The sequence below is a fragment of the Diceros bicornis genome, chromosome 6 (genome assembly GCF_020826845.1).
Source record: "Diceros bicornis minor isolate mBicDic1 chromosome 6, mDicBic1.mat.cur, whole genome shotgun sequence".
Lineage (NCBI taxonomy): Eukaryota > Metazoa > Chordata > Mammalia > Perissodactyla > Rhinocerotidae > Diceros > Diceros bicornis.
This window is the reverse complement of record NC_080745.1, coordinates 88,619,014-88,641,260: the sequence shown is the minus strand read 5'-3', so window position 1 is coordinate 88,641,260 and position 22,247 is coordinate 88,619,014. Positions and strand designations below refer to the sequence as shown.

General features: G+C 46.5%; 1 protein-coding gene across 1 annotated transcript in view; it reads left to right on the top strand.

Moving 5' to 3' along the window:
• Nucleotides 1-22,247, top strand: part of ADAM12 (ADAM metallopeptidase domain 12) — a 130,397-nt gene that overhangs the window by 85,310 nt on the left and 22,840 nt on the right. Inside the window, exons 13-16 of the mRNA XM_058544398.1 lie at nt 13,100-13,208; nt 13,316-13,514; nt 15,625-15,702; nt 18,382-18,490. Of these exons, the coding sequence (XP_058400381.1) occupies nt 13,100-13,208; nt 13,316-13,514; nt 15,625-15,702; nt 18,382-18,490 (495 nt within the window). The remainder of the gene's footprint in view (nt 1-13,099; nt 13,209-13,315; nt 13,515-15,624; nt 15,703-18,381; nt 18,491-22,247) is intronic.

Below are 22,247 nucleotides of genomic sequence, written 5' to 3'. Positions count from 1 at the left end.
ATCGGGTTAGTCCTTCTCAAGCTGCCTGACCAGAGAGAGAGAGCCAGACAGGCAGACAAACTGACGACCTGACTCATGGACTGAGCTTTCAAAAGCAAGAGCAGTAGGATGTTACCTGCTTTGAACTCTCGACATCCTTGTGACCGAGGGTGGGGACCGAGGCCTGACTGCCAGGAACCTACGCCATCTCCCGAGGAGGGACTGCTGCCCAGGAGCTCCCGGCTTGCCTCGCCTCTCCCCTCCCTACCCTCACTCTGGTGACTGAGGAGGCCTTTGCCCGGGCAGTGGTGGGTTTGCCTCGAGGGGGTGATTGCACATATACTATACATCCCTGGCATCAGGGATGCTCAGAGTTCCTGGAAACAACAAACATGGGGACTGGAGGGGAGGCATCACGGGCTGGTGACTTCCTGGGGTTTAGTCTGCCTCAGCCAAGCCCTTCTTAGTAGTTCAAATCACCACACAAACTTCCTCAGGAAAGCAGAGACCATGTATGCCAGAACCAGCTGTGGCCCTCCGTGCCAGGGGGCTTCTTAGCAGTGCCTTGAGCCACTCCCTTTGCAAATACAGTGTGTTCCTTTTCTTCTGTATCGGTGTGGCTGCCTCATTGTCTAGTTCAAGGGCGCTTGTATGAGTTTTGTGTGGCTGCTGTAACCAGTTACCACACACTTAGTGGCTTAGGACAACACAAATTTATCATCTTATAGTTCTGGGGTCACAAGTCCTAAAATCAAGATGTGGGCAAGACAGCCTTCCTTCTAGAGGCTCTAGGGGAGAATCCGTTTCCTTGCCTTTTCTAGTTTTCAGGGTCTGCCTACATTTCTTGGCTCATGGCCCCTTCCTCTGTCTTCAAGGCCAGTAGCATACCATCTTCAAATCTTTGTCTCTTTCTGACTTCTGCTTCTGTCGTCATATTTCCTTCTCTGACTCTGAACCTCCCGCCTCCTTCTTATAAGGAGCTTTGTGATTATATTGGACCAGATCATCCAGGATAATCTCCCCATCTCAAAATCTTTAACTTCATCACATCTTCAAAGTCCCTTTTTGCCATGTATGGTAACATATTCACAGGTTCCAAGGATTAGAACGTGGACCTCTTTGGGGGCCATTTTTCTGCCTGCCACAGGCATTGAACAGACCCCTTACTAGCAGGGTGACCTTCAGCAGGTTATCCAACCATGTTGAACCTTATCTGTAAAAAGGGGATAGGACTGTGCCTACCCCATGGATATATTGTCCTCTAACATGGCCTGTTGTCTATTTTATGTGACACATCACATGCAGTAGCGTGCTAGATGCTCAGTTCCTAGGAAATTGAAACTATGTAAATAAGATGTGACTGAGCTCGCAGGAAGCTCACAGACTAGTGAGCAAGACACTTAAGTCCTGGGGCTGTAGTAAGGGCTGTGATATGGTGGGGCATGGAAGAGAGAGGGGGCTCAGCCTGGGGGGTGGAGCCAGCCAGGAAGGCATCATAGATGAGGTTGCCCTGGAGTAGTCATTTGCCAGGGGTGGGAGAGGAAGGGTATTTCCGGCATAGGGAAGAGGTAAAGGCGCACAGGAACAGTGGGGCCATTCCAGGGAACTCCAGGCAGTTCTGCCTGTCTAGAGCTCGGGCTGTGACTTGGAGAGCAGAAATCCTCATCTGTCACTCCATTCTCTCATTTATTAAATATTCATCGCTGTCCGGCTATTGTAAGATGCTGACTCAAGAGCACAGGTTCTGCCAAAGTGACATACTTCCCACAGTCCTGTGCGCTCTTGCCGGACCTGGAGTGGAGTCAGGATGTGACCGTCACAATCCTGGGGGAGGAGGTAACTTCCTCAGCCAGGCCCCTGGCCAGCTAGATGCACTGGGCTAGAGTATTTTAATGCTGTGTTACGGCGGTTGGCTTGAATAGCTTTTCATGATGCAGAAAAGGAAAACTTACTGTCAAGGACGCATATGCAATATTTCACTTCCCCATCCATTAGCAGATGCTCTGGGATCTGGACCACGTTTGCTTTGGGGTCACTTTAGGCCCCCTACGAAGGACTTAACTCAGAACTCTAGGAGTCATGAGTTCTTGCTCTGCTGGCCTGTGCCATCTGCACCCTGGTGACCTGGCCGAGTGGTTGAGTCATCCAGAATTCTCCAGTTACAGTCAGGAAGTCAGTCACTCACTCTCCAGATCTGGCTACCCCAACGCTGACCGGATGAAGCCCTTCCTTCCAGCTAACTACTCCCTTTTGAAATGGACTTTTCTCAATCCAGCATTATATTTCAATAAAATAGTTCTGCTTCCAAATCTTTCTACAAGTAAAATGATGGAAAATTCAAAACATATGCCTTCAACTCCTAACTGGCAAAGTAATACACTTTGAGAATACCTTTTGGGGTTTTGTTCATTTGTTTCCTAATTATTATTGTTGATGAGGTTCTTTGTTGGCTAGGAGTTTAAATTTTTTTCTCACTGATTTTTCTCGCACAAATCTTCTATCTGAAGACTTTATATGTTGATGTCAAGCACATAAACGTTATCTGCAGTTCAAACTGTAACCTGTATTTGGCTCTCTTTCTCCAGTGTAGTCTGAAGAGTCACAAAGATTTTCTGTCAATGCGACATGACCTTTATTCCTCCTGAAATGCAGCTGAATATTTTTCTTCAGGCAGAAAATTTACTTTTGCCAATGTTGTTTATCCAAACCGCTAGCATGGTTCCTGAAAGCTTTACTTGGAAATTAATCTTACAGATAACTCCATGTCTAGAGCCACAAACAATTTGCATCAGGAAAGTCCTGAAATATGTTAGTTTTATCTCTTGTATCACTCACCAGAAAATAGTGTCACTTGATTTATGCAGTGTGAGCTGGCCAGACAATTTTTATGGGCTGGTAAATATTCAGTGTTTATCTTCAAGGCTGGGTTAAATGGGTTTGCTTTATTATGGCACACCTGGGGCAGTGCATTTACTAATCATCTACGACTCTGGTGGCTACAGATGGGAAGAAAAGATATTTTTGCCAGGAGTCATGTTGTTTAGGAATCGGGAAAGTCTCCCTTTTGTCTCATTGTGTGAGAAGGAAATGATAGCATTTTTTCATTTGGGCTTTATTTTCCGGTGAATGCAAAGGTCAGTTTGGAGAAGAGGGACAGAAAGAGAAATACAGGGAGAACAAGACAGCCTTCAGTTGTTTATACAAATGCCTTTGTCTGTGGACATTAGTGACAGGGGTTAGGGAGATTAGTGACAAGGAGGGAGGAGCTGATTTCACGGAATTGGAGAAGTACCTTTGCATACTGGAGTCATTTTAAGGAAAAGATTAGATCAAGTAAATCGTGGGCTTAACTCGAGATGTCATCATTCTCTCTTTCAAAAGACTTAATGACATTGGGAACTTCCAAACTACAATTACGAATATAAGTTATATCACTCTGAAGACAGAGCTGGTAATTAAAATCCATCACTCCTGTATAATTATAAACACAGTATGATGTTCCCTCCGAAAGGCTAAATTTTATCTTTTGATAATGGCAAAACATCTAAGTCTTCCATTATTAAGAATTCAAAGACTGTAACTAGATATAATATTGTAGCAATAAGAAAACTGTTGTCATTTTTTTCAAGAGACAGACATGAAGTCTCCTGTCTTCATGAAAACATGAAGACAGACATTTTTAAGTGCAGCAACTTTGAACCCAAATCTGTGCCTTTATAACATCTTACAAGTGGACAGAAGTCATTTACCCTTTTTAAATTGTTGGCCATTTTATCTCAAAAGCCACATGGGCACTTTGCTGGACCCTCCTCCCCTATCCTAACTGGCATCAGCAGGTTCTGGACAGCCAAGGCCTTCAGGAAATTGTCTCTGGTGTTTGTGTCTCCTAGTCCATTTCCTTTAATAATGTTTTATTTTAATGCAAGCGCTGTATCTGCTTCGAGGTCAGCAGTGAGCCCCCTTTCCGGTTGCTCTACTTACGAGGTTTTTTTATTTTGCCTCAACTTTGAGGGAATGACACTTTCTCTTTCCAGGAAGTATAATGTCTTTTCATGACCTTGTATCTTCTTCCCTCATAAGACAGCCTGGCAATACTTCATTTGATGTAAATGAATAAGTGAAAATCCAGAGTCGCAGAGACGATGAACCAGGAGATGAACCGTTCATTTACCCGAGATGCTTTGCTCTGCAGAAATCACAGTTGACTTCCTCTGGGGAGGGCAGTTGAGACGAGATGTACTTTCCCCAACTGCTTTCCCTGTGGCTTGTCATTCATTCCTTCTTGGAACACACCTGCTCTGTGCAGGCCTGAGGCACCATCCCTGTCCACAGGGGTTTTTACAGTGAGGCAGGAGCCTTGGAACATCACAAGAGGCAAGAACAAGTGTGGTAAATACAAGGAGGGGACAGCCCTACAGGACGAATGAGAGAAGGGGGTCGACCCCCGCCTCAGGGGCAGGGGGTGATGGAGGAGGCCGTGAGGGACACAGGCAGCAAGGTCGAGCAACGCTGCAGCCCAGGACCCTCGTCCACCGGCTCCAGCAGTCAGGTTCCAAGGAAGAGGCTGATTGACCTGACTTTGGCCATGTGCCAGCCTTGACCCACTCTTAGGCATGGAGCACTCTGATAGGCCAGACTTGAATCTCATGCTTGTCCCTTTGGCATTGGGGGGGGAGGAAGTTAGCCCCCCTGAATCATATAAAATGGATTTCCCATAAGAAAAGAGTCTTATTCCTAGACAAAGGGATATGGGAAAAGTGTTACACAAAACAAACAATTGAACAACCCCATGCCTCCTACCCTACAATTCGTTTTCACAAACCCCTAATTAGTTGCTCCAAACCACCTGAGGAAAGCCCTCCCACGGCACAGATTCTCCTAGAAAGAGAGATTACCCCCTAGGAGGGGCGTGGCCAGCATGCAACTGGTAGTACCAGGAGGGGTGGTGCTGAGCAGTGCCCCGCATCTAGCTGGGAGCTTGCTCGCCCCAAAAGGTGGCCCAGAGCCCTGCGTGGCACGGCATCATCCTACAGCCTGAAATTGGAGGTGGGGCAGCAGCAGGGCATGTTGTGATCTGGATCAAGTCTCAGCTCCTTATGTACTTGATGAGTTTCACTCATTTCAAACCCCTGGGCCCTTAAACATCCATGTTTATAATGCAAGATTTCTCATCCCAACGTGGAGACTCCAGAGTAGGAAACTCTAGCCAATTGGGTGAGAACAGGCATTGTGAGCAGAGTTCTGCCCCATCCTCCTACCACCTTCTGCCAAATGAAAACAGCAGCAGTTTCAAAGCGTTGATGAAAGTTGATCAAAGTTGATGAAAGTTGTCAGTCCCTAAGTGCTTGCGGATGGAGAATGCAAAAGATCTTATCTGTCAACATTGACCATGAGTTACTTACTAGAGTGTACTTTACCTTAATTCTCCCAATCAAAGAATGAAGAAAGTATGTGACAAGGGATTGGGTAGGCATTCTGGTCTTTGATTTCACAGAGAGACATCTATCTATCCTACCCCGAAGTTTATGTAGCTGATGAAATTATGATCTATTTTTCTTCCAAACATGAGTTTTCTTTGCCACGTTGTAGCGAGCCATGTCATTGCTCTGCCATTGATGACGACATGTCCTGCCGATACATCAGTGGTAAAGTGTGACATGGCATCTCCTGCTCCCTCTAGTTTGGGGTGAGAGCTGAAATGGATAAAACGCTTGGAAATAGTTGTTGGTTTCCTGGGAGAGACAGAAAGTTAACCTTTAGAACTCTGCATTGTTCAAGCCACTGAGCAAGTGAATACCAGAGTGGAGTAAATTTTCCTTGTCAAACCCCACCCAGCTTTGTTTCTTATGGACTGACTTCTCCCCCCAGAAGTTTCTAAGTTATTATATTCAGAACTTTTCCTTTCTTTTCTTGAATCAGTAGAGATTCAACAGAAAGGCGTAAAAACGTTTACTGTCTCTCTCTATCACCGCCTCTTGGGAAGAGACCCCATAGGGTGTGCACAGACTCAAGGACATGTCACTCAATTTGGTTCACACCTGAGAAATAAGCATAGGGTGGCTGGTGTCACAGCCTGTCCAGTTATTCTCTGGAAAAGGATTTGGTGGAGATGGAGCCAAGCCTGAGAACAGGTGGATTATAGGAATCTATTGCTGGTTCTGGAGAGAAAGGAACGGCAGAGACAGAAGTCTGTTGCCAATTAGGTTTTTTCTAAGAGGGTGGCAGCACAGGTTGGTAAGGTCATGGACTTTGGCTTTAAATCCATGAGTCAGGCCCGACTTTAACACTTAGTCACATTGTGATCAGCAAGTTGCTAAAACGCTGAGCCTTAGTGTTTAAATCTGAGAAATGGGATATGAAGACCCTACAGGGTGGTTAGAAGGATTTACAGATACTGCATGCTCTGCTCAGCACAATCCCTAAGAGTGGGGTGCCCAACAAGTGGCATGCCGGTGACCTCACACGTGCTGGGTCATTGCAAGTGTGTGTTGCTTTGTTTAAGGGCAAGGAATTACGGGAAAGATGATCTTTGTTCCCAGGGTTCAATGGAATAAAGAGAAATCAAACCCCAGTGTCTTTACTCAAGGTCTCCTGCTGCCTCTTTCAAAATGGCGCTCAGCACCTCTGCCGTGAGATGAGGTTCTGGAGGCCTGGCCTGAGCAGGCTGGGAGGGTGCCCAGAGTAAGCACAGGGCTTGGAGCAGCAGGGAGCCTCACTCATCGAAACGAGTGAGGAGAAGCAGGGTGCGGGGTAGTTGAAATCCTTGAGCTATGACTATAGTTTTTATTTAATATGCAAAGTACATATAAAACCTCCCAGAGTTTCTGATAAGGAGAATGTCTTTCTTCTTCCTCATTTCCCAAGGTGGGTCCAGGAATGACTTATGCAGTCATACAACAATCTTCATGGTTTCCTATGATGTGCTAAGCACTGAGGACAATCATCTGTGAAGGAGACAGGTGTAAAGTCCCTATTGACACAATCATGAGCTATTACAGATATGGTAAGTGTTGTGAACAAGGTCAGATAACAAGGACTGTCTTCTCCCCGACGCATCCTCCTATCCTTAATATCCAGGAGCCAAGCCATCCCCTTCCCCACGATCAGTGGCAGTGCTCATTATAATTCAGGTTTACCGAGAGCCTGCCATGTGTCGGGGACTCACTGAGCATCACAGCACCTTTGAGTCAGGTGATATCCTTGTCCCCATTTTACAGATGAGGGAACAGAGTCTCAAGATCTTACATAACTTGACCAGGGTCTCGTGGTATGTAGGGTTGACACCAGATCAGCCCACATTGTTCCGAGTCCCAGGTCCTTGTTCTTCCAACACAACCACCAATTATAGAGATCAGATGGGGGGAAGCCTTCCCAAAGGAATTGAGACTTGGTAAACATTGTTTATTGTTTTTCTTAGATCCCATACATGCCCAGATATAAAACACGGTGTCCCCAAAAAATTATCCATCACAACGAATGGTTTACTACTGACCTCTTAATCTCTCACTTGCATCTTTTGAACATCACAGTCCCGTTGGGAAGGCACATTGGACCTTGTGAACCTGTATCATGCTGGTTTAGGAGGCTAATTGAGGTCGACTGATAAAATTGGGTTAAAAAAAAGACAAGCTATGTGTATCATATGTTTAATTATTCATGCCTGCACTTGACTTCGTGACTTGACACCTGACTTCATGCCTGCCGTTTTTTTATTCTGATAAAAGAGCTTTTAAAAGACCATTTTGACAAGTACCAGGATGGTTGGTTTGGTTGTGGAGATCATGAATATACACCCACTGAGCAAATAGGAAAAGTAAAATCAGAAGACTCACTGTTAGGTAGTGCGTCCTTGTGCCTAAAAATATGATTTCCAGTGACAGCATCCCAACAGAATAAAAAGGTCAGCATCAGAAAAGCTAGAAATGCAGGGAATGTGCTGTGGAAAACGGGCTTCTTTTTAACCACTTTGAGGTATGATTGACATATAAAAAGCTGTACTTATTTAATGTGTACAACTTGATGAATTTGGAGGTAAATATACACCTATGACATGATCACCACGTCTATGCCATAAACATATCCATCACCTCCAAAAGATTCCTCCTTCCCTCTTTATTTATTATTATTTGTGTGGGTGTGTGATAGGAATACTTAACACAAGACCTACCCTCTCAGCAAAATTTTAAGTATACAATATAGTATTATAAACTATAAGCTCTATACTGTACAGTAGATCCCTAGGACTTATTCATCTCAAGTAACTGAACTTTGTACCCTTTGACCATCACCTCCCCACTTCCCCCATTCCCCAGCCCCTGGCAACTACCATTCTACTCTCTGCTTCTATAAGTTCGATTTTTTTAGATACCACATAAAGTGAGATCATTGCAGTATTTTTCTTTCTGTCTGACTTATTTCACTCAGCATAACATCCTCCAGGTTCATCCATGTCGTTGCACATGGCAGGACATCCTTCTTTTTTAAGGCGGTCTAATGTTGAATTACATGTATCTACTCCATCTTCTTTATCCATCCATCCATCAATGGACACTTAGGTTGCTTCCACGTCTTGTCTATTGTGAATGAAGCTACAATGAACATGGGAATACAGATATTTCTTCAAGATCCTGATTCCAATTCCTCGGGATATATATCCAGAAGTGGGACTGCTGATCATATAGTAGTTCTATTTTTAATTTTGGGGGGAACTTCTATACTGTTTTCTGCAGCGACTGTATTGGTTTACATCGCCACCAACAGTATACAGCTGTTCCCTTTTCTCCATATCCTTGCCAACACTTGTTATCTTTTGTTTTTCTGATAATAGCCATCCTGACAGGTGTGAGGTGATATCAAATTGTGGTTTTGATTTGCATTTCTCTGATGATTAGTGATGTTGAGCACCTTTTCATGTACCCGTTGGCTATTTGTATGTCTTCTTTGGAGAAATGTCTATTGAGTTCCTTTGCCCATTTTTTAATCTGGTTATTTGGGTTTATTTGGTATTGAGTTGTAGGAATTCCCTATATATTTTGGATATTAACCCTTTGTCAGATATATCATTTGCAAATATGTTCTCCCATTCTGTAGATTGCCTTTCGTTTTGATGATTTTGTTCCCTTTGCTCTGCAGAAGCTTATTAGTTTGATGTCATCCCACTTGTATATTTTTGCTTTTATTGCCTGTGCTTTTGGTGTCATGACCAAGAAATCATTGCCAAGACCAATGTCAAGGAGGTTTTTCCCTGTTTTCTTCCAGGAGTTTTACAGTTTCAGTCTTACATTTAAGTGATTATTCCATTTTGAGTTAATTTTTGTGTATGGTGTAAGATAGGGGTCCAGTTCATTCTTCTGCATGTAGATACCCAGTTTCCCCAGCACCATTTATTGAAGTGACTATCCTTTTCCCATTGTGTATTCTTGGCACTGTTGTTGAAGATCAGTTGACCAGAGACTTTGAGACCGAAGAGAAATGTAAAGAATCTGAGTAATGTTGTTTTTAAGATATAGGAGAGTTAAAAAGAAAAGCAATATTTCTTAACTAAAATGTGACTTTTCAATATTTCTCATCAAGTTAATTGACAACATATTATAAGACACTGGACTATGTCATCCATGTTGCTAAAAGTTCACGTATTGAAATTGGCCATCAATCTTTCTGTGGGATTTTCTCTTTAGGAAAATAGCAGCTCTCCTTAAATGCAGGGTGGCCCTCTACTTGGGTGTGCACAGTACTTCGGAGTTATCAGGAAACACTAGTACTATTTTATAACCTCTAGAGATTTTACACGTCATTGCATTGTAGATACACCTAGTTTTCTAAGCCAAGCTGTCCTGTTGGCATTTGGGGCATTAAAATCCCAAACACACCCTGACCCAGAAGGTCTGTATGTTCCAGGTTTGGATTCTCAAGCAGTGATCCAGCATTTTTTTTTCTCTTCCAAGATGCTTTCATACTTGTTTAAATACTGTTCATGTTCCCTTACTTGATTTCTTGTCGTAATTTTAGCCCCTTTATTTGATATTCATATATCAGGCTTCCCTTTGCTTTACCATTACATCCTCAGTGTTTTAGATCCCTGTGGTAGCCAGACTATTTCTCTGCTTTCCTTTCTCTCTCTTCCTCCCTTCTGCGTGCCCCAGGCCAACCCTCATCCAGTACTGCCCCTGAGCTGTTTGTGAGCTCGCGTGTCTAAAACTGCTCAGAAATGTCTCTTGATAGCTCCCTATAAGGAAAACAAATTTATCAATTAACACATTTGAACTGCAGCACGATATATGTATTTTTTAAGTGGCCACATTTCCCAGGAGAGAAGTTTCTTGATAATAGTAAGAGTGACAGAATCTATGTAGCATCAAATCACATCACGGTCAATGGCAGGGTGGTATCAACCCTGCGTGCCCAGTTGGGAGAGGTTAGCATCCACTAGAAACCGCTGGTATTCCCTTTTCCTGGTCTTCTGAGGGGGGAAAGAGGGAAGAAGGGCGCATTTTGTCAGCCCTTCAGTGGGCAACAGCAGCACTGTGCCCGTATCCACCTGAATCTGAGATCCTTTGGGGTGTGCTGGCAAATGTCGTGGCTCTTGCCCTGTTCCCCATGGTGCACCCCAGGGTGCAGTGAGGGCTCACTCACCTGCCTGTCTCCCCACTCAGCAGGGGGGGACCAGCACAGACCAGGCCTTGTTCTGCTCTCTGTCCACAAGGCCCATGCAGGCCCAGCTGATATGCAGCCTTGATGAACATCGGAGCACTGGAGGGAACAGGCGGGACTTCACCCTCCGGTGGCCCTGCCCTTGATAGCTCTGTGACACCAAGCAACATATTTCACCTTTTAAGTCCTAGTTTTCTTGTCAATAAAATGGGATAATGAGACCTCCCTCGAAGGATTCATTATCCTACATTAAAGACCGTTTGTATTCCTTTGCTTTATTTCTTGTCATAATTTTAGTCCTTTATTTGATACTCATGTATCAGGTGTTCTCTTTGCTTTGCCATTCCAGTTGCAGAGGTGAATGTAGGATTACCACATTACCTGGTAAGATTCAGCTTGTGGCCCCCCCTCTAAGAGGTTTCCCTGACCAGCCTGCCTAAAACATCAGCCCCTGGACCGCCTTACTCTGCAGATCCTTCGTAGCGCTCCCCACTTCTGGGCTTGAGAGGAACATTTTCTGTTTCTCCTTGCAATTTTCAGGCAAGCAAGAGTTTTGTCCCTATTGGTCACCACTGTATTCCCAGAGCCTGGCAGATAGTAAGTCCTGGATAGATGTGTATGTGTGATTGAAGTCTGCAACACAATTCAAGGACGGAAGGATGCATGGATGGATGCATGGATGGGTCGATGGAGGGAGGGAGGGAGGGAGGGAAGGAAGAAGAGATGGAGAAACAAAGACAGGCAACCAGTAAGTACAGGGCCTGTGCAAATACACAACCATTGAGTTGTTGGTATGCTAGACGCCAGTTTTTCCAAACCACTTTGATCAATTGAATCCAAGTACTTTGAGCAAAGTACCATCAAACAGGATTAATTTAAGTACAAAGTGCAGGCTCAATCCAAGACTCACCCTCCCCATGCCTCCCCCCTCCAGTTGGTAGATGAAAAAGAATAAGAGGGCAGAATGTGGAAGAAATGGGTCTATAACAGGCAGAAGCTGAGTTTGTCAGTGATGTAATTCGCACTGTGAGCAAGGATGTGAATCTGGGGTGCAATAAAGGAATGTGATGCTAAACAGCCAGAGACCTCATCTCGCTGGAGGATTGTGTCCAGTTTGGGGTAATATCCTTAAAAAGGAGTTTGGGAGACCTCTCTTAAATGGTTTAAAAAAAACAGAGAATGGGAAAACGAGAGGTCCAAGACTAGGGTTGCTTAGCGCAAAGGCCAATGGCTGAACCCATTACTGATCTCAACTGTTGCAAGGGTTTTGTGTGGTTCGATTTGTCTGGTTTTGTTATTTTTTTGTTTTTTTTTTTTTTAATGAGATGCTGATCATGTCTGCTCATAGCTGATGAAGAGGAATCAGGTACAGGTTGAAGAAAGATGGACATTTTTAGTAATAAAAACATCTTTTGTTCCCTGGGCGGAGGGGAGCCTTGCCATCATTGGATTGGTGTCTTAAATAAGTCAACAGTCACTTGGAAGGCAAATGGAGCCTCCCCAGAGTTGGAAGCAGAGAAGGGCAGGGGCAGAGCTGGGTTCTGGGAAGCTGGCATCCTAGTGGTTGGAAGGCATCTGAGAGGAAGCACCCAGCCAGGCCCCCAGTGTGGGAGAGAAGGCAGGCCAAGATCACACCACAGGCATAGTTTATTCTAAAGGATGTGGAACACTTTCTTGAATTTCTCCTAATCTTCAACAGATATCACTATGCATAGGATTTGAGAGCCCTCCAAAGCTTTGGCAACACAAACCCCAATTATATGTTCTCTCTTCCCCTGGCCGGAAGGTGTGCTAAAAATGTCCATTTCCTGAGCTCTCTGGCTCCCACATCCCTCTCTACCAGGCTCTGTCGTGCTGTACAAAATGACGATCATGTTTTATGCCTCTGTGGCCTCTGAGAGTCATCTCTGCCTTGCAAACATAGGTGTTAATTGAAGCCAGTGCTTGCTCTTATAGGGAGCTTTATGGGACTCAAAATGTTGTATAAGATCCCGGCGTTGCTCGTTTGTTCCCTCTCTCTCTCTCATTGCTTCCCCGAATTAGTCATCATTACTCTTCGGAGCCTGCTTTAGCTTGCATTTCTCACCGGAATTGTGTGGGATGTTGTTAGAGAGAGCAAGCTTCCCCCTTTCTCTGCAGCCAGCCAGCCACCTCCTCTCTGTGCTGGATCAGGTCTGGCCCCACAGCCAGGCCTCATCTCCTGAGAGGCTGCACATGCCACGGGCCTGGACAGCAGCCCTGAAGAAGAGTGAGCTATGAAATGCGTGCTTTGCCGCCCGTGAGCTGAGCCGAGAGAGGATGCTAGCTGTTGACACTCTGAGCTTCCGCTGGCCAGCTCCTCTCATGAGTCAGCCGAGATTTCTCTGGACGCAGAACACATTTCCCCTTAACCTGAAAGCCCAGTACTGTTCAAAGAAAAATATTAAAAACACTCACAGGAGGTGACAGTGCTGCTCTGCTTCTGTTTCAGGTGCTAAACCTGCCCCTGGGATCTGCTTTGAGAGAGTCAACTCTGCAGGTGACCCTTATGGCAACTGTGGCAAAGACTCCAAGAGTTCCTTTGCCAAATGCGAGATGAGGTATGGAATCTGCATCCTGACCACACCATGGCTTTGAACTTCCCACATTGCTTAGGGCTGGTTCCAAACTTCCCCTCTTTGGGGACTGTTTGTTCTTGCTCTTCCAGAGATGCCAAATGTGGAAAAATCCAGTGTCAAGGAGGTGCCAGCCGGCCAGTCATCGGTACCAATGCAGTTTCCATAGAAACAAATATCCCACTGCAGGAAGGAGGCCGGATTCTGTGCCGTGGGACCCACGTGTACTTGGGCGATGACATGCCGGACCCAGGGCTTGTGCTTGCTGGCACAAAATGTGCAGATGGAAAAGTAAGACCCAAATGCTCACTTGCATCATTAATGTAAGTCTGGAAGGGGGCCCATTGAGAGACGTCCTGTCCAAGAACTGAGTTACAAGGTTTGTTTGTTTTCCTAAATCCACGCCCCAGAACTCTGTCTCTGGAATCCAATTCTTTGCACCTAGAAGAAAAAGTCAATAAATCCTAAGTCCTGGTCTGACCATTGAGATGCAGATTTGGGAAAATCAAGCTTGTTTTTTCGGCCCTTTAGTGTTAATAAGTCATTTCTACACTCTGGGTGTCATGAGGGTTTCCAGCCAGGAAATTACTTTGGAAAGAAACGCAGTAGCGTATGATATTGTTTTTGGAAATGTGGCCTTGGTTTCTGGCACAGCGGGGGCTTGTTCCCACCTGGACAGAATGGGAAGTCAGATGTATTTTCAGAGATCCCCATAGAGAGAATAGGAGGGGGGAAGAGAGAGGGTAAGCTTAAAGCCAGAAGGGAGTTCTTTTGGACACCAGAGGGAAAGGTAGACTGAGATGTTTTGGGTTTAGAAACAAAGTCAAATATGAAAAAAAAAAAAAAAAGAAATTAAGATTTTTACATTCTGCCACATTGATTTTTCTCACCAAACTTTCTCATCAGACTAAATGATTGCAAGTTAATAAAATGTTTTAGGAAAAAAGGTGAATCAACTCCCACATGCTTTTTGTAGGACCCCATTTTCAAAATGATTACGAAATCACTCACTAACACGGAGGTCAGAGAGCGGAAAAGAAAGAGACAGCCTCAGCTCCTTTAGCAGAGTCCCAGGCAGGAATTCCTTCCACTCAGCCCCTCCCCTCCACACACCCTGAGCCACAAATGCTTTATCCTTCAGGAGGTAGGATGATCCGTGAAACGTGTTATACATTCTGAGCGTCTCCTTAGCCACACACATTAGCTTATATTCAGGCCTTGACATTAGAATGACACCCATTTTCTAAACTGTAGTCTGAACAGCCAGAGCCAGGTGCATCTGAACACTGAGATTCCAAGGACTAAATTTATCAATGAGTTTTTCCTCCATGTGCAAGATTAAATGTGCCTTGATCTCCATTTCTGCACGACACTAGCTCTTTGAAAGCCGTCTTGAGCCTTGCCCATGGATTGGGGGGAGGTGCAGCACCTACACACTGATTCTGACCAGGGTCCTGCTGTGTTAATTGCAATCCCAGACAATTTCTTTTATCAGCTGGAATGGGACAGTCCCCTTGGCCAAGATTCCCACCGGCCCTCAGAGCTGCTTGGGCAGCACTTTTGTCAAAGGGCATTCGTCTTGCCTTACACAAGCTGTGGGGGTCGGATGGTGAACTTCCCACAGGATGGTTCTACTTGATTAAAAATGCTTCTGCAGTCTAAAAATTAGACTTTTCTTCCTTTGACTCCACTAATTTGTAATATCTTATGGGAGATAAAGGGCCTGATCCCTTGGGTCTGGAGTATGTTATGCACCTTTGAAATGAGATGACCCTCTTTCAACCAGCCCAGTATCATTTAGCAAATTATGGCCCCTGCAAAGGATTGATAAATACAAGGGAACCATCGTTTTCCTCTGCTGAGCATTTCTGTTGATGCTTTATGTCATCGATGATAGTACTTGTCAGTCAGTATTTTGGAAAATTTCCCCTATATCCATAGCTCCCTTAAAAGATTCTTGGACCCTGGATTCTTGGAGTCTCTGAGTCTGTACAGGCCCCAGGTTAAGGACTAGTCCGTTTCACTCTCTCTTGTATCTTTTAATGGAGGGGAAATATGCTGCCATACGTAGAGTTCATTGCAAGCTCTAAACAAAAATCACGAGAAAATCCGTTAATATCATTTCAGGATCGACTGAAACTATGTAAAATGCCATAAAGGATAATAGAATTCAGTAGTGTTCACATTGTTGTGAGTCTTGAAATGTGCTGAGTTTGGAGTCAGGCATCGGGATCCATGTCTGAGTCAAATGAAAAATACATCATTCTGCTGCATCCATGTTTACCTAAAGAAGATAGTCTTCCTCAAGCTTTCCTTTGTTTCTCTTTTTAAATATGCAGATATATGCATGTGTATCTGGTTATAGAAGTCCTGAGATATTTGCTGTGTTTTCCTCCTACAGATCTGCCTCAATCGTCGATGTCAGAACGTCAGCATCTTCGGAGTTCATGAGTGTGCACTGCAGTGCCACAGCAGAGGGGTGAGCAGACGGAACCGCCTTTTCATAGCCAGTCCATAACAAGATAAGCACTCACTCATTCATTTGTAAAGGATTTTACAATCTATAACTTTTAAAACATATAGCAGTCAGTGTCTCCTCAATATTTTCTTCTAAAGACATTAATTTTCTTTGACCTTTACATAGCATAAGAAATTTGATTTTTATTTAAGAAAATCAGATTGAGCAGTAATTATCTTTTAAATTAACATTCTGTGATTTTGAAAAAAGGACTTTGTCATCTTCAAAGTAATTTTAAAACTAACCTTCCTTCATGAAGAGTTTTGCATTAACATTTCAAACAGAGCTGTCCCTCCTACAACCAAGATTCAAAATATGTGACTGAACTGAAATACTTCCAAGAGGAATTAAAACAGAGAAGACAGGACATACTGACCACATGTTCTTGAAATCACATACAATGGATTTCGACTGAAGAAGGCTGTTATTTTAGTTCAGAGAATTTTTAGGGCAGAAGAGGACTCGAATTGTTTAAAACATAATTTATTTTTCCTGATGGGCTTAATTATTTTCAGTGGAATCATATTAATCTTGATTAGCCATGCCAGTGGTCCGTTTGTTTTTCTGAAAACTTTTCTACAGAAATCATGCTCCAAATTCTATTGTTAAAACTTGCAGACACTCACCAATGATTCTAACATAGAATTGTGGGAGTTTTCGTAAAAATCTATCATGCTGTAATCATAAAGGACTGCGGTGCCACCTCAGAGGGTTTGTTGACTGGGAATGTAGCTGACTGTCAACATAAAAAGGAATCTTTTTATGTCTTCATTGGATCATAGAGTTCTTTCTAATGACTGTGAGAGATGATCCAGTGCAGCCTTATTATTTTACCAACGCAGAAGCCCAGGCCGAAGAGGGGGAGTGCCGTGTCCAAGGTCACATGACCAATTGGTAGCAATGCTGGGTCGGGACCCTGGACTCCTCACTTTCCAACGTCCCCGGGCTCCCATCCACACGTTGGAGAGGAAAGGCCCACATTTTCTGGGTGGGCAGAGCAGCTGCCGTGACACGGTGACCAGTAGATTCACCACAGTCCTTCCGAGTGAGGTGTCAGGGCACAGTCCCTGCTGCAGGCTGCAGTGAAGGCACATGCCTGTGAGTTGCAGTGGAGACCACATGAAACTGTGTGGGCAGGACGGCGCCTGATCCCAGCAGGTGGCCCATCAGCAACAGCATCTTTGAGGAAACAGGCAAGACACCCAGATTCAGCATAGGCGACGCCACACGGGAATTAATTCTACTTCGTTTTAGCCTCGTGGAAGTATGCTTTCCACCTTATCACAGGCAGTCTTGACTGTTGGCCTTCTTATCTGAAGCAATCGTGCAGGCGGTTGATTCATCAAAATAAAAGCCAGTGAAAGCCGGGAAACATCGCAAATAAGACATATATTCGAAACATTTTATTTTGCCTTAAAATGTAAAAATGTGTATTTGGCAGCACTATTTTGATGGGGGATGTCTTTGGGATGAGCTTACTGACTGTAGCTCTGCGTTGATGTCCTTATAGAAACCCCCCAACGTGCATCTGCCACAGTGCACAGCTTGTTTCTTTAAGTGGAAGGGAAACGTAGCCGCCCAGAAGCGATCTGAGGACAAAATTGTCTCGGGCAGCTTTTCCCAGTCATTTTGCAGTTGTCTTGCCCATTCCACATTTGTCAGAAATTCTTTTTAGTGACTTGCCTTTATTTAGTGCTCCCAAAGCAGTCAACCTAATTTTCACGGAAACAATGCCCTCTTGTTTTCATGCTCATATTCCATTGGTTCATGTTGTAGTTCAGTAAATTACACACGTAATAATAACAGGTATCACCGGCCAACACGGGTGGGGGACAGCCACCGTGGTCCCCCTGGGTAACCAGGTGACGCGCAGCTCTGTGCTCTGGCCTCCGAGTCAGGCTCTTTGTTCATGGCCCCCCTCCTGCTTTCTCGAGCACCTCTTTCCTGTCGCACCAGAGCCATCCTCTTATTTCATTGTTGGCAGTGCCCACCGTGCAGGACTGGGAGCCGGGGAACGGCCACAGGGAGACTCTGCAAGATGGAGGTCGGCATTTCAGGCACAAGATATCAGAGCGGGTTTAGAGAAGCGTCAGCGGACATCCGTGTATCTTTGTGGGCATCAGGAAACAGGCGGCCCACTGTAGGCCTGCTGTGGGACCCCAGGTCACCCGGCCTCTCCCAGCCTCCTGTCTGAAGGAGGCGGGGGTGTCCCAGCGGTGGTCAGGCCCGAGATGCCCAAAGGCTTGATTCCACATCCCTGAAGCAGCGTGCCCCCTCACTGCTGAGAGGGTTTCAAACGTGGTCAGACAGGGAGGGTTTCTGGATTTAAGAGGGCGCGGAGACTGACTGAGATGAGACAGAGATGGAAGTGGGTGGAGACACCCTAACAATCTCCATCATTCTCTTAGCAGCCGCTAACACACATCAGCTCACGTGCAGCCTCGGGCTCTGGTCTCACTTGTATGCCATTTGCGGCTTGCTCTCACTGTGACATTTCTGAGTCTGGCTGTATCAGTGTTGGTGGGGGGCTCTGACCGCAGGGCCTTTGCTTTGCTATGGTGCCCAGTCAAAGACTTACTGTGGAGGCTGTGCCCTAATGCTGCTTCCCTCTCGTGTCCTTCCCTCCTGCTGCCCTGAAAGGTGTGTAACAACAGGAAGAACTGCCACTGCGAGGCCCACTGGGCGCCCCCGTTCTGTGACAAGTTTGGCTTTGGAGGAAGCACAGACAGCGGCCCCATCCGGCAAGCAGGTTAGTGGGGACCACGCATCCCGGGGAGGGGGCACGGAGCTGCTGGGGAGAGTGGGAAGCCAGGTGAGGGGCCTTCCAAACAAGACAGAGGCTTCTCCAGCTGTCAGTGTGGGTGCGGGTGCAGCCCCACAAGCAGGAAGCCCAGTGGGACCCCCATGGGGACCTGACACAGCCTGAGGCCCCTCAGTTTCCGACGACCCCTCGTCCTCACCTGATCTCTGAGGAGGCTTCTCGCTCTGCTTAGACTGAGAGGCTGGGGTGGCCAGTGTTTAGCCTGTGACACTGGTCTTAGCGAAGTCATCTCTACAGCGGACTGCCATAGGGGTATGAGCTTCACGTCTGTTCCGAGGACTCTCTAAAAGCCAGCCTCTGTGCACCAGCCAAGAGGTGTGAAGTGTAATGCCTTTTAAAACTCTTTCTAGAGGGGCCGGCCCGGTGGTGTAGTGGTTAAGTGCACGCGCTCCGCTGCGGTGGCCCGGGGTCGGGTTGGGATCCCGGGCGCGCACCGACGCACCGCTTGTCAAGCCATGCTGTGGCAGCGTCCCATATAAAGTGGAGGAAGATGGGCACGGATGTTAGCCCAGGGCCAGTCTTCCTCAGCACAAAAAGAGGAGGATTGGCAGATGTTAGCTCAGGGCTGATCTTCCTCACCAAAAAAAAAACGCAAAACTCTTCCTGGACAGACACCCTCCTCCTAATAAAAGTAACGATCTCTGCAGCAGCAGGGTGAGCAGTTGTCACGTGCAGGCACCATGACAGGCATTTTTATGCAGTATCTCATCTTATCCTTACACAACTCTGAAGGAGGGGTTATTATTCTTTCTTTGCATAGAAAATGACCTGAGGCTCAGGGATGTTAAGTAACTTGCCCCAAGTCACACAGCTAAGATTGAGACGCAAGTCTGTCTGTTCCCAAAGAAGCTCCTAACAGCCGCTGTGCTTGAACCCTCAGTTCTTTTCTCCTCGGGCAACCTGTAGCAGTGGTCTCCTAGAGCAGTGCTGTGTGCCCTGAGCTCTTGACAGGCAGGTGAGGGGTAAGTCTGAATGATGTCCCTTTTAAAGTGCGAGAGGCAAGACAGAAAGGTGCAGAGAGCCAACACTGAGCACAGCTGGGAGGCCGGGAGCAGACGAGAATTCACCAAGCCCACTTGCATTGACACTTCGGTGCTCACCTGTGCCCCCGTGGCACTCAGACGTGGCCAATGCTGCTGCAGAGGACACCACGCGTCCCCAAGTCCTGCTGTGACTGGCAGTGTTGAATCTGTGGCTTTGCCATTGTTACCATGACAGCAGACACAACACTGCTCTGCAGGGCCAGGCGGTGAGCAGCACTGGGGAGGGAAGGACCCGCCCAGCAGGCCGATCTGTAGAAACAGTGTGGTGAGGAAGGGCAGTGAGCCCCTGGTCATCCTTCTGCTCGATTATGGGCGTGTTTCAACATTGCTCCCCAGAGAACTCTGGCTTACCAATTTCTGGGGTTACCCAGGCCCTGCAGCAAGTAGAGAAATGGCCAGAACGTGTTGCCGTTAGTGAGCATCCATTCCAGGGAAGGAAACAGGGCTTGGCCCAGCATCCCCTTTCCTCACCGATATCTCAGGCTTGACGACTGGTCTCTTGCTGCAACTTAGTTAATTTTTAATGTGGCTTTAAGTATTTGTTTTACAAAAATAGCAAGAGTTTTAGTTTTTAATCCGCAGGGACCCCACCACCCATTCCATTTGCATTCCAGTAAGCTAGATGGTGTTGGAAGGAATTGGGGAACATGGCAGGAGAGGGGCAGCCACTCTGGATCTCTCTTTGGTGTGGACACGGATGACCGGTGGCACTCAGGTTTTGGGGTTTCAAAAAAGTTGGGAAATCCACAGTCCCCAACTTTTCACTATAGCAAGTAAGAGTATTTTAAAAAATGGAAACACCTGAAGAGCCTAACTCCATCCACCACTGCCATCATTTCATAAAAGAAAGTATGTTTAAAACACCTCGCCTGGGGCCGGCCCCGTGGCTTAGCCGTTAAGTGTGTGCTCTCCACTACTGGCAGCCCGGGTTCGGACCCCAGGCGCGCACCGACGCACCGCTTCTCCGGCCATGCTGAGGCCGCGTCCCACATACAGCAACTAGAAGGATGTGTAACTATGACATACAACTATCTACTGGGGCTTTGGGGAAAAAAATAAATAAATAAATAAAAATTAAAAAAAACACATACAAAAAGGCAGCTGTGAGCAGCCGGCCGACAGCGCGCCGGGCAGAGCCGTGCCCCGGGCTGCACTGCACCCACGGCCCACTGCTCGCCGGCCTGACCGTGGCTCGGTTGCTCATGAAGCAAGTACTTCTCAAGCATCCGCCACGCGCCGGCCGCTCTTCCGGGTCCCGGGGAGACAGTAAGCAAGCACGGCGGGGCATGACGAGCACTATGAGAGGAAAGGTGACAGTGGGACTCAGCGCGGGGGGCTGACGGGAGGGGAGGTGGGGGGCAGGCGCCACAGGACACAGTGCTTACACTGGACCTGGGGACGAGGGGGTGCAGTCACAACACTGCCCAGGTTTCTGGCTTGAGCAGCTCGATGGATGTCACGGCTATTGATGGAGACAGATGGCCTGGGGTGCAAGAAGTCCAGTTTGGGGGCCCAGTAAATATTTGATTGGATAAATTGATCAGTTTAAGACTTAGGGATTAATTTTAAGGAACTAGAAATTATGGGCTCAGGACTTGTGCTGCTCACTTTTTAATTAGCTGTGTTAAGAGACAACAGAACGCCAGCCAGAGCCCCCCCGGGATGGCCGGCTCACAGCCTGAAAGAACGACGTTTTGGCCAGGAAACCAGAAGCAGTGCTTCTCCAGTAACACTAACAAGTGAATCAACACTGTCATATGTTGATTGTCTTACTTAAGCTAAGACACGTCCCTGATAGGGCTTGTCAGCTGGGGACGAAGTCCAGAAACGAGCGCGTGTGAAGGCATTCTTCCCAGAGTGGAGTCGCTGCCGCTCTGGTGCATGGCCAGCGGCACTGCCGGGTCGGAGGCGGGGCTGGGGAGCCTGGGGAATGGAAGCTACCGCCACGGCCATCACCAGCGGCCTGAGAGGACCGCTGTGCACCTACTGGGTGAGGTGCACCTACTGGGTGAGGTGCACCCTGGTCGTTCCTAGCGGGGAAAACAGACACACGAATGGAGGTCCGTGCTCTCAGGAGCTCATAGTCCAGTTGAAATGGCAAAGAAAGCCCTCTGCATCCTGGCATTTAGAGTCCTCCCAGACAGCCTTGACCACGGCTGCAGCAGAAGCCACCCTGACGGTTTGAGCTTCCTTTCCTTCCACACCCTTGAGGAGTCTCAGTGTCTTTGTACTAAACAAAATGGGATCAAATCACAGACAAGGGGATGTTTCCTTAGAGAACATACACAGCATCCTCCCAGAGAAAGAGGTTTGCCCCCCATGGCTGTATTTTAAGTCCCTAACATAAGAAAACAAAACCCATGGGCATTTCATTTATGAGTTTTCTTTTTCTTTTTTCCACCTTCTAATGTGGCAGTGTCCAGAAATGAAGTCTCTGTCTAAAAAAATAAAAATAAAACAGACTCCACACAAAGAGTGAGAGAAGGAAGGAGCCTGGAGTAAAATATTTGTGACGAGGGCTGGAACGATTTTCACTTGGGGACCACCTTCAGTCTGACAGGGTTTTAATGGTGGCTCCCTATTATTTTCTGTGGCCACATTCCCCTGCTGTTGTCACACCCGGGGTGGAGGGGAGGAGCGGG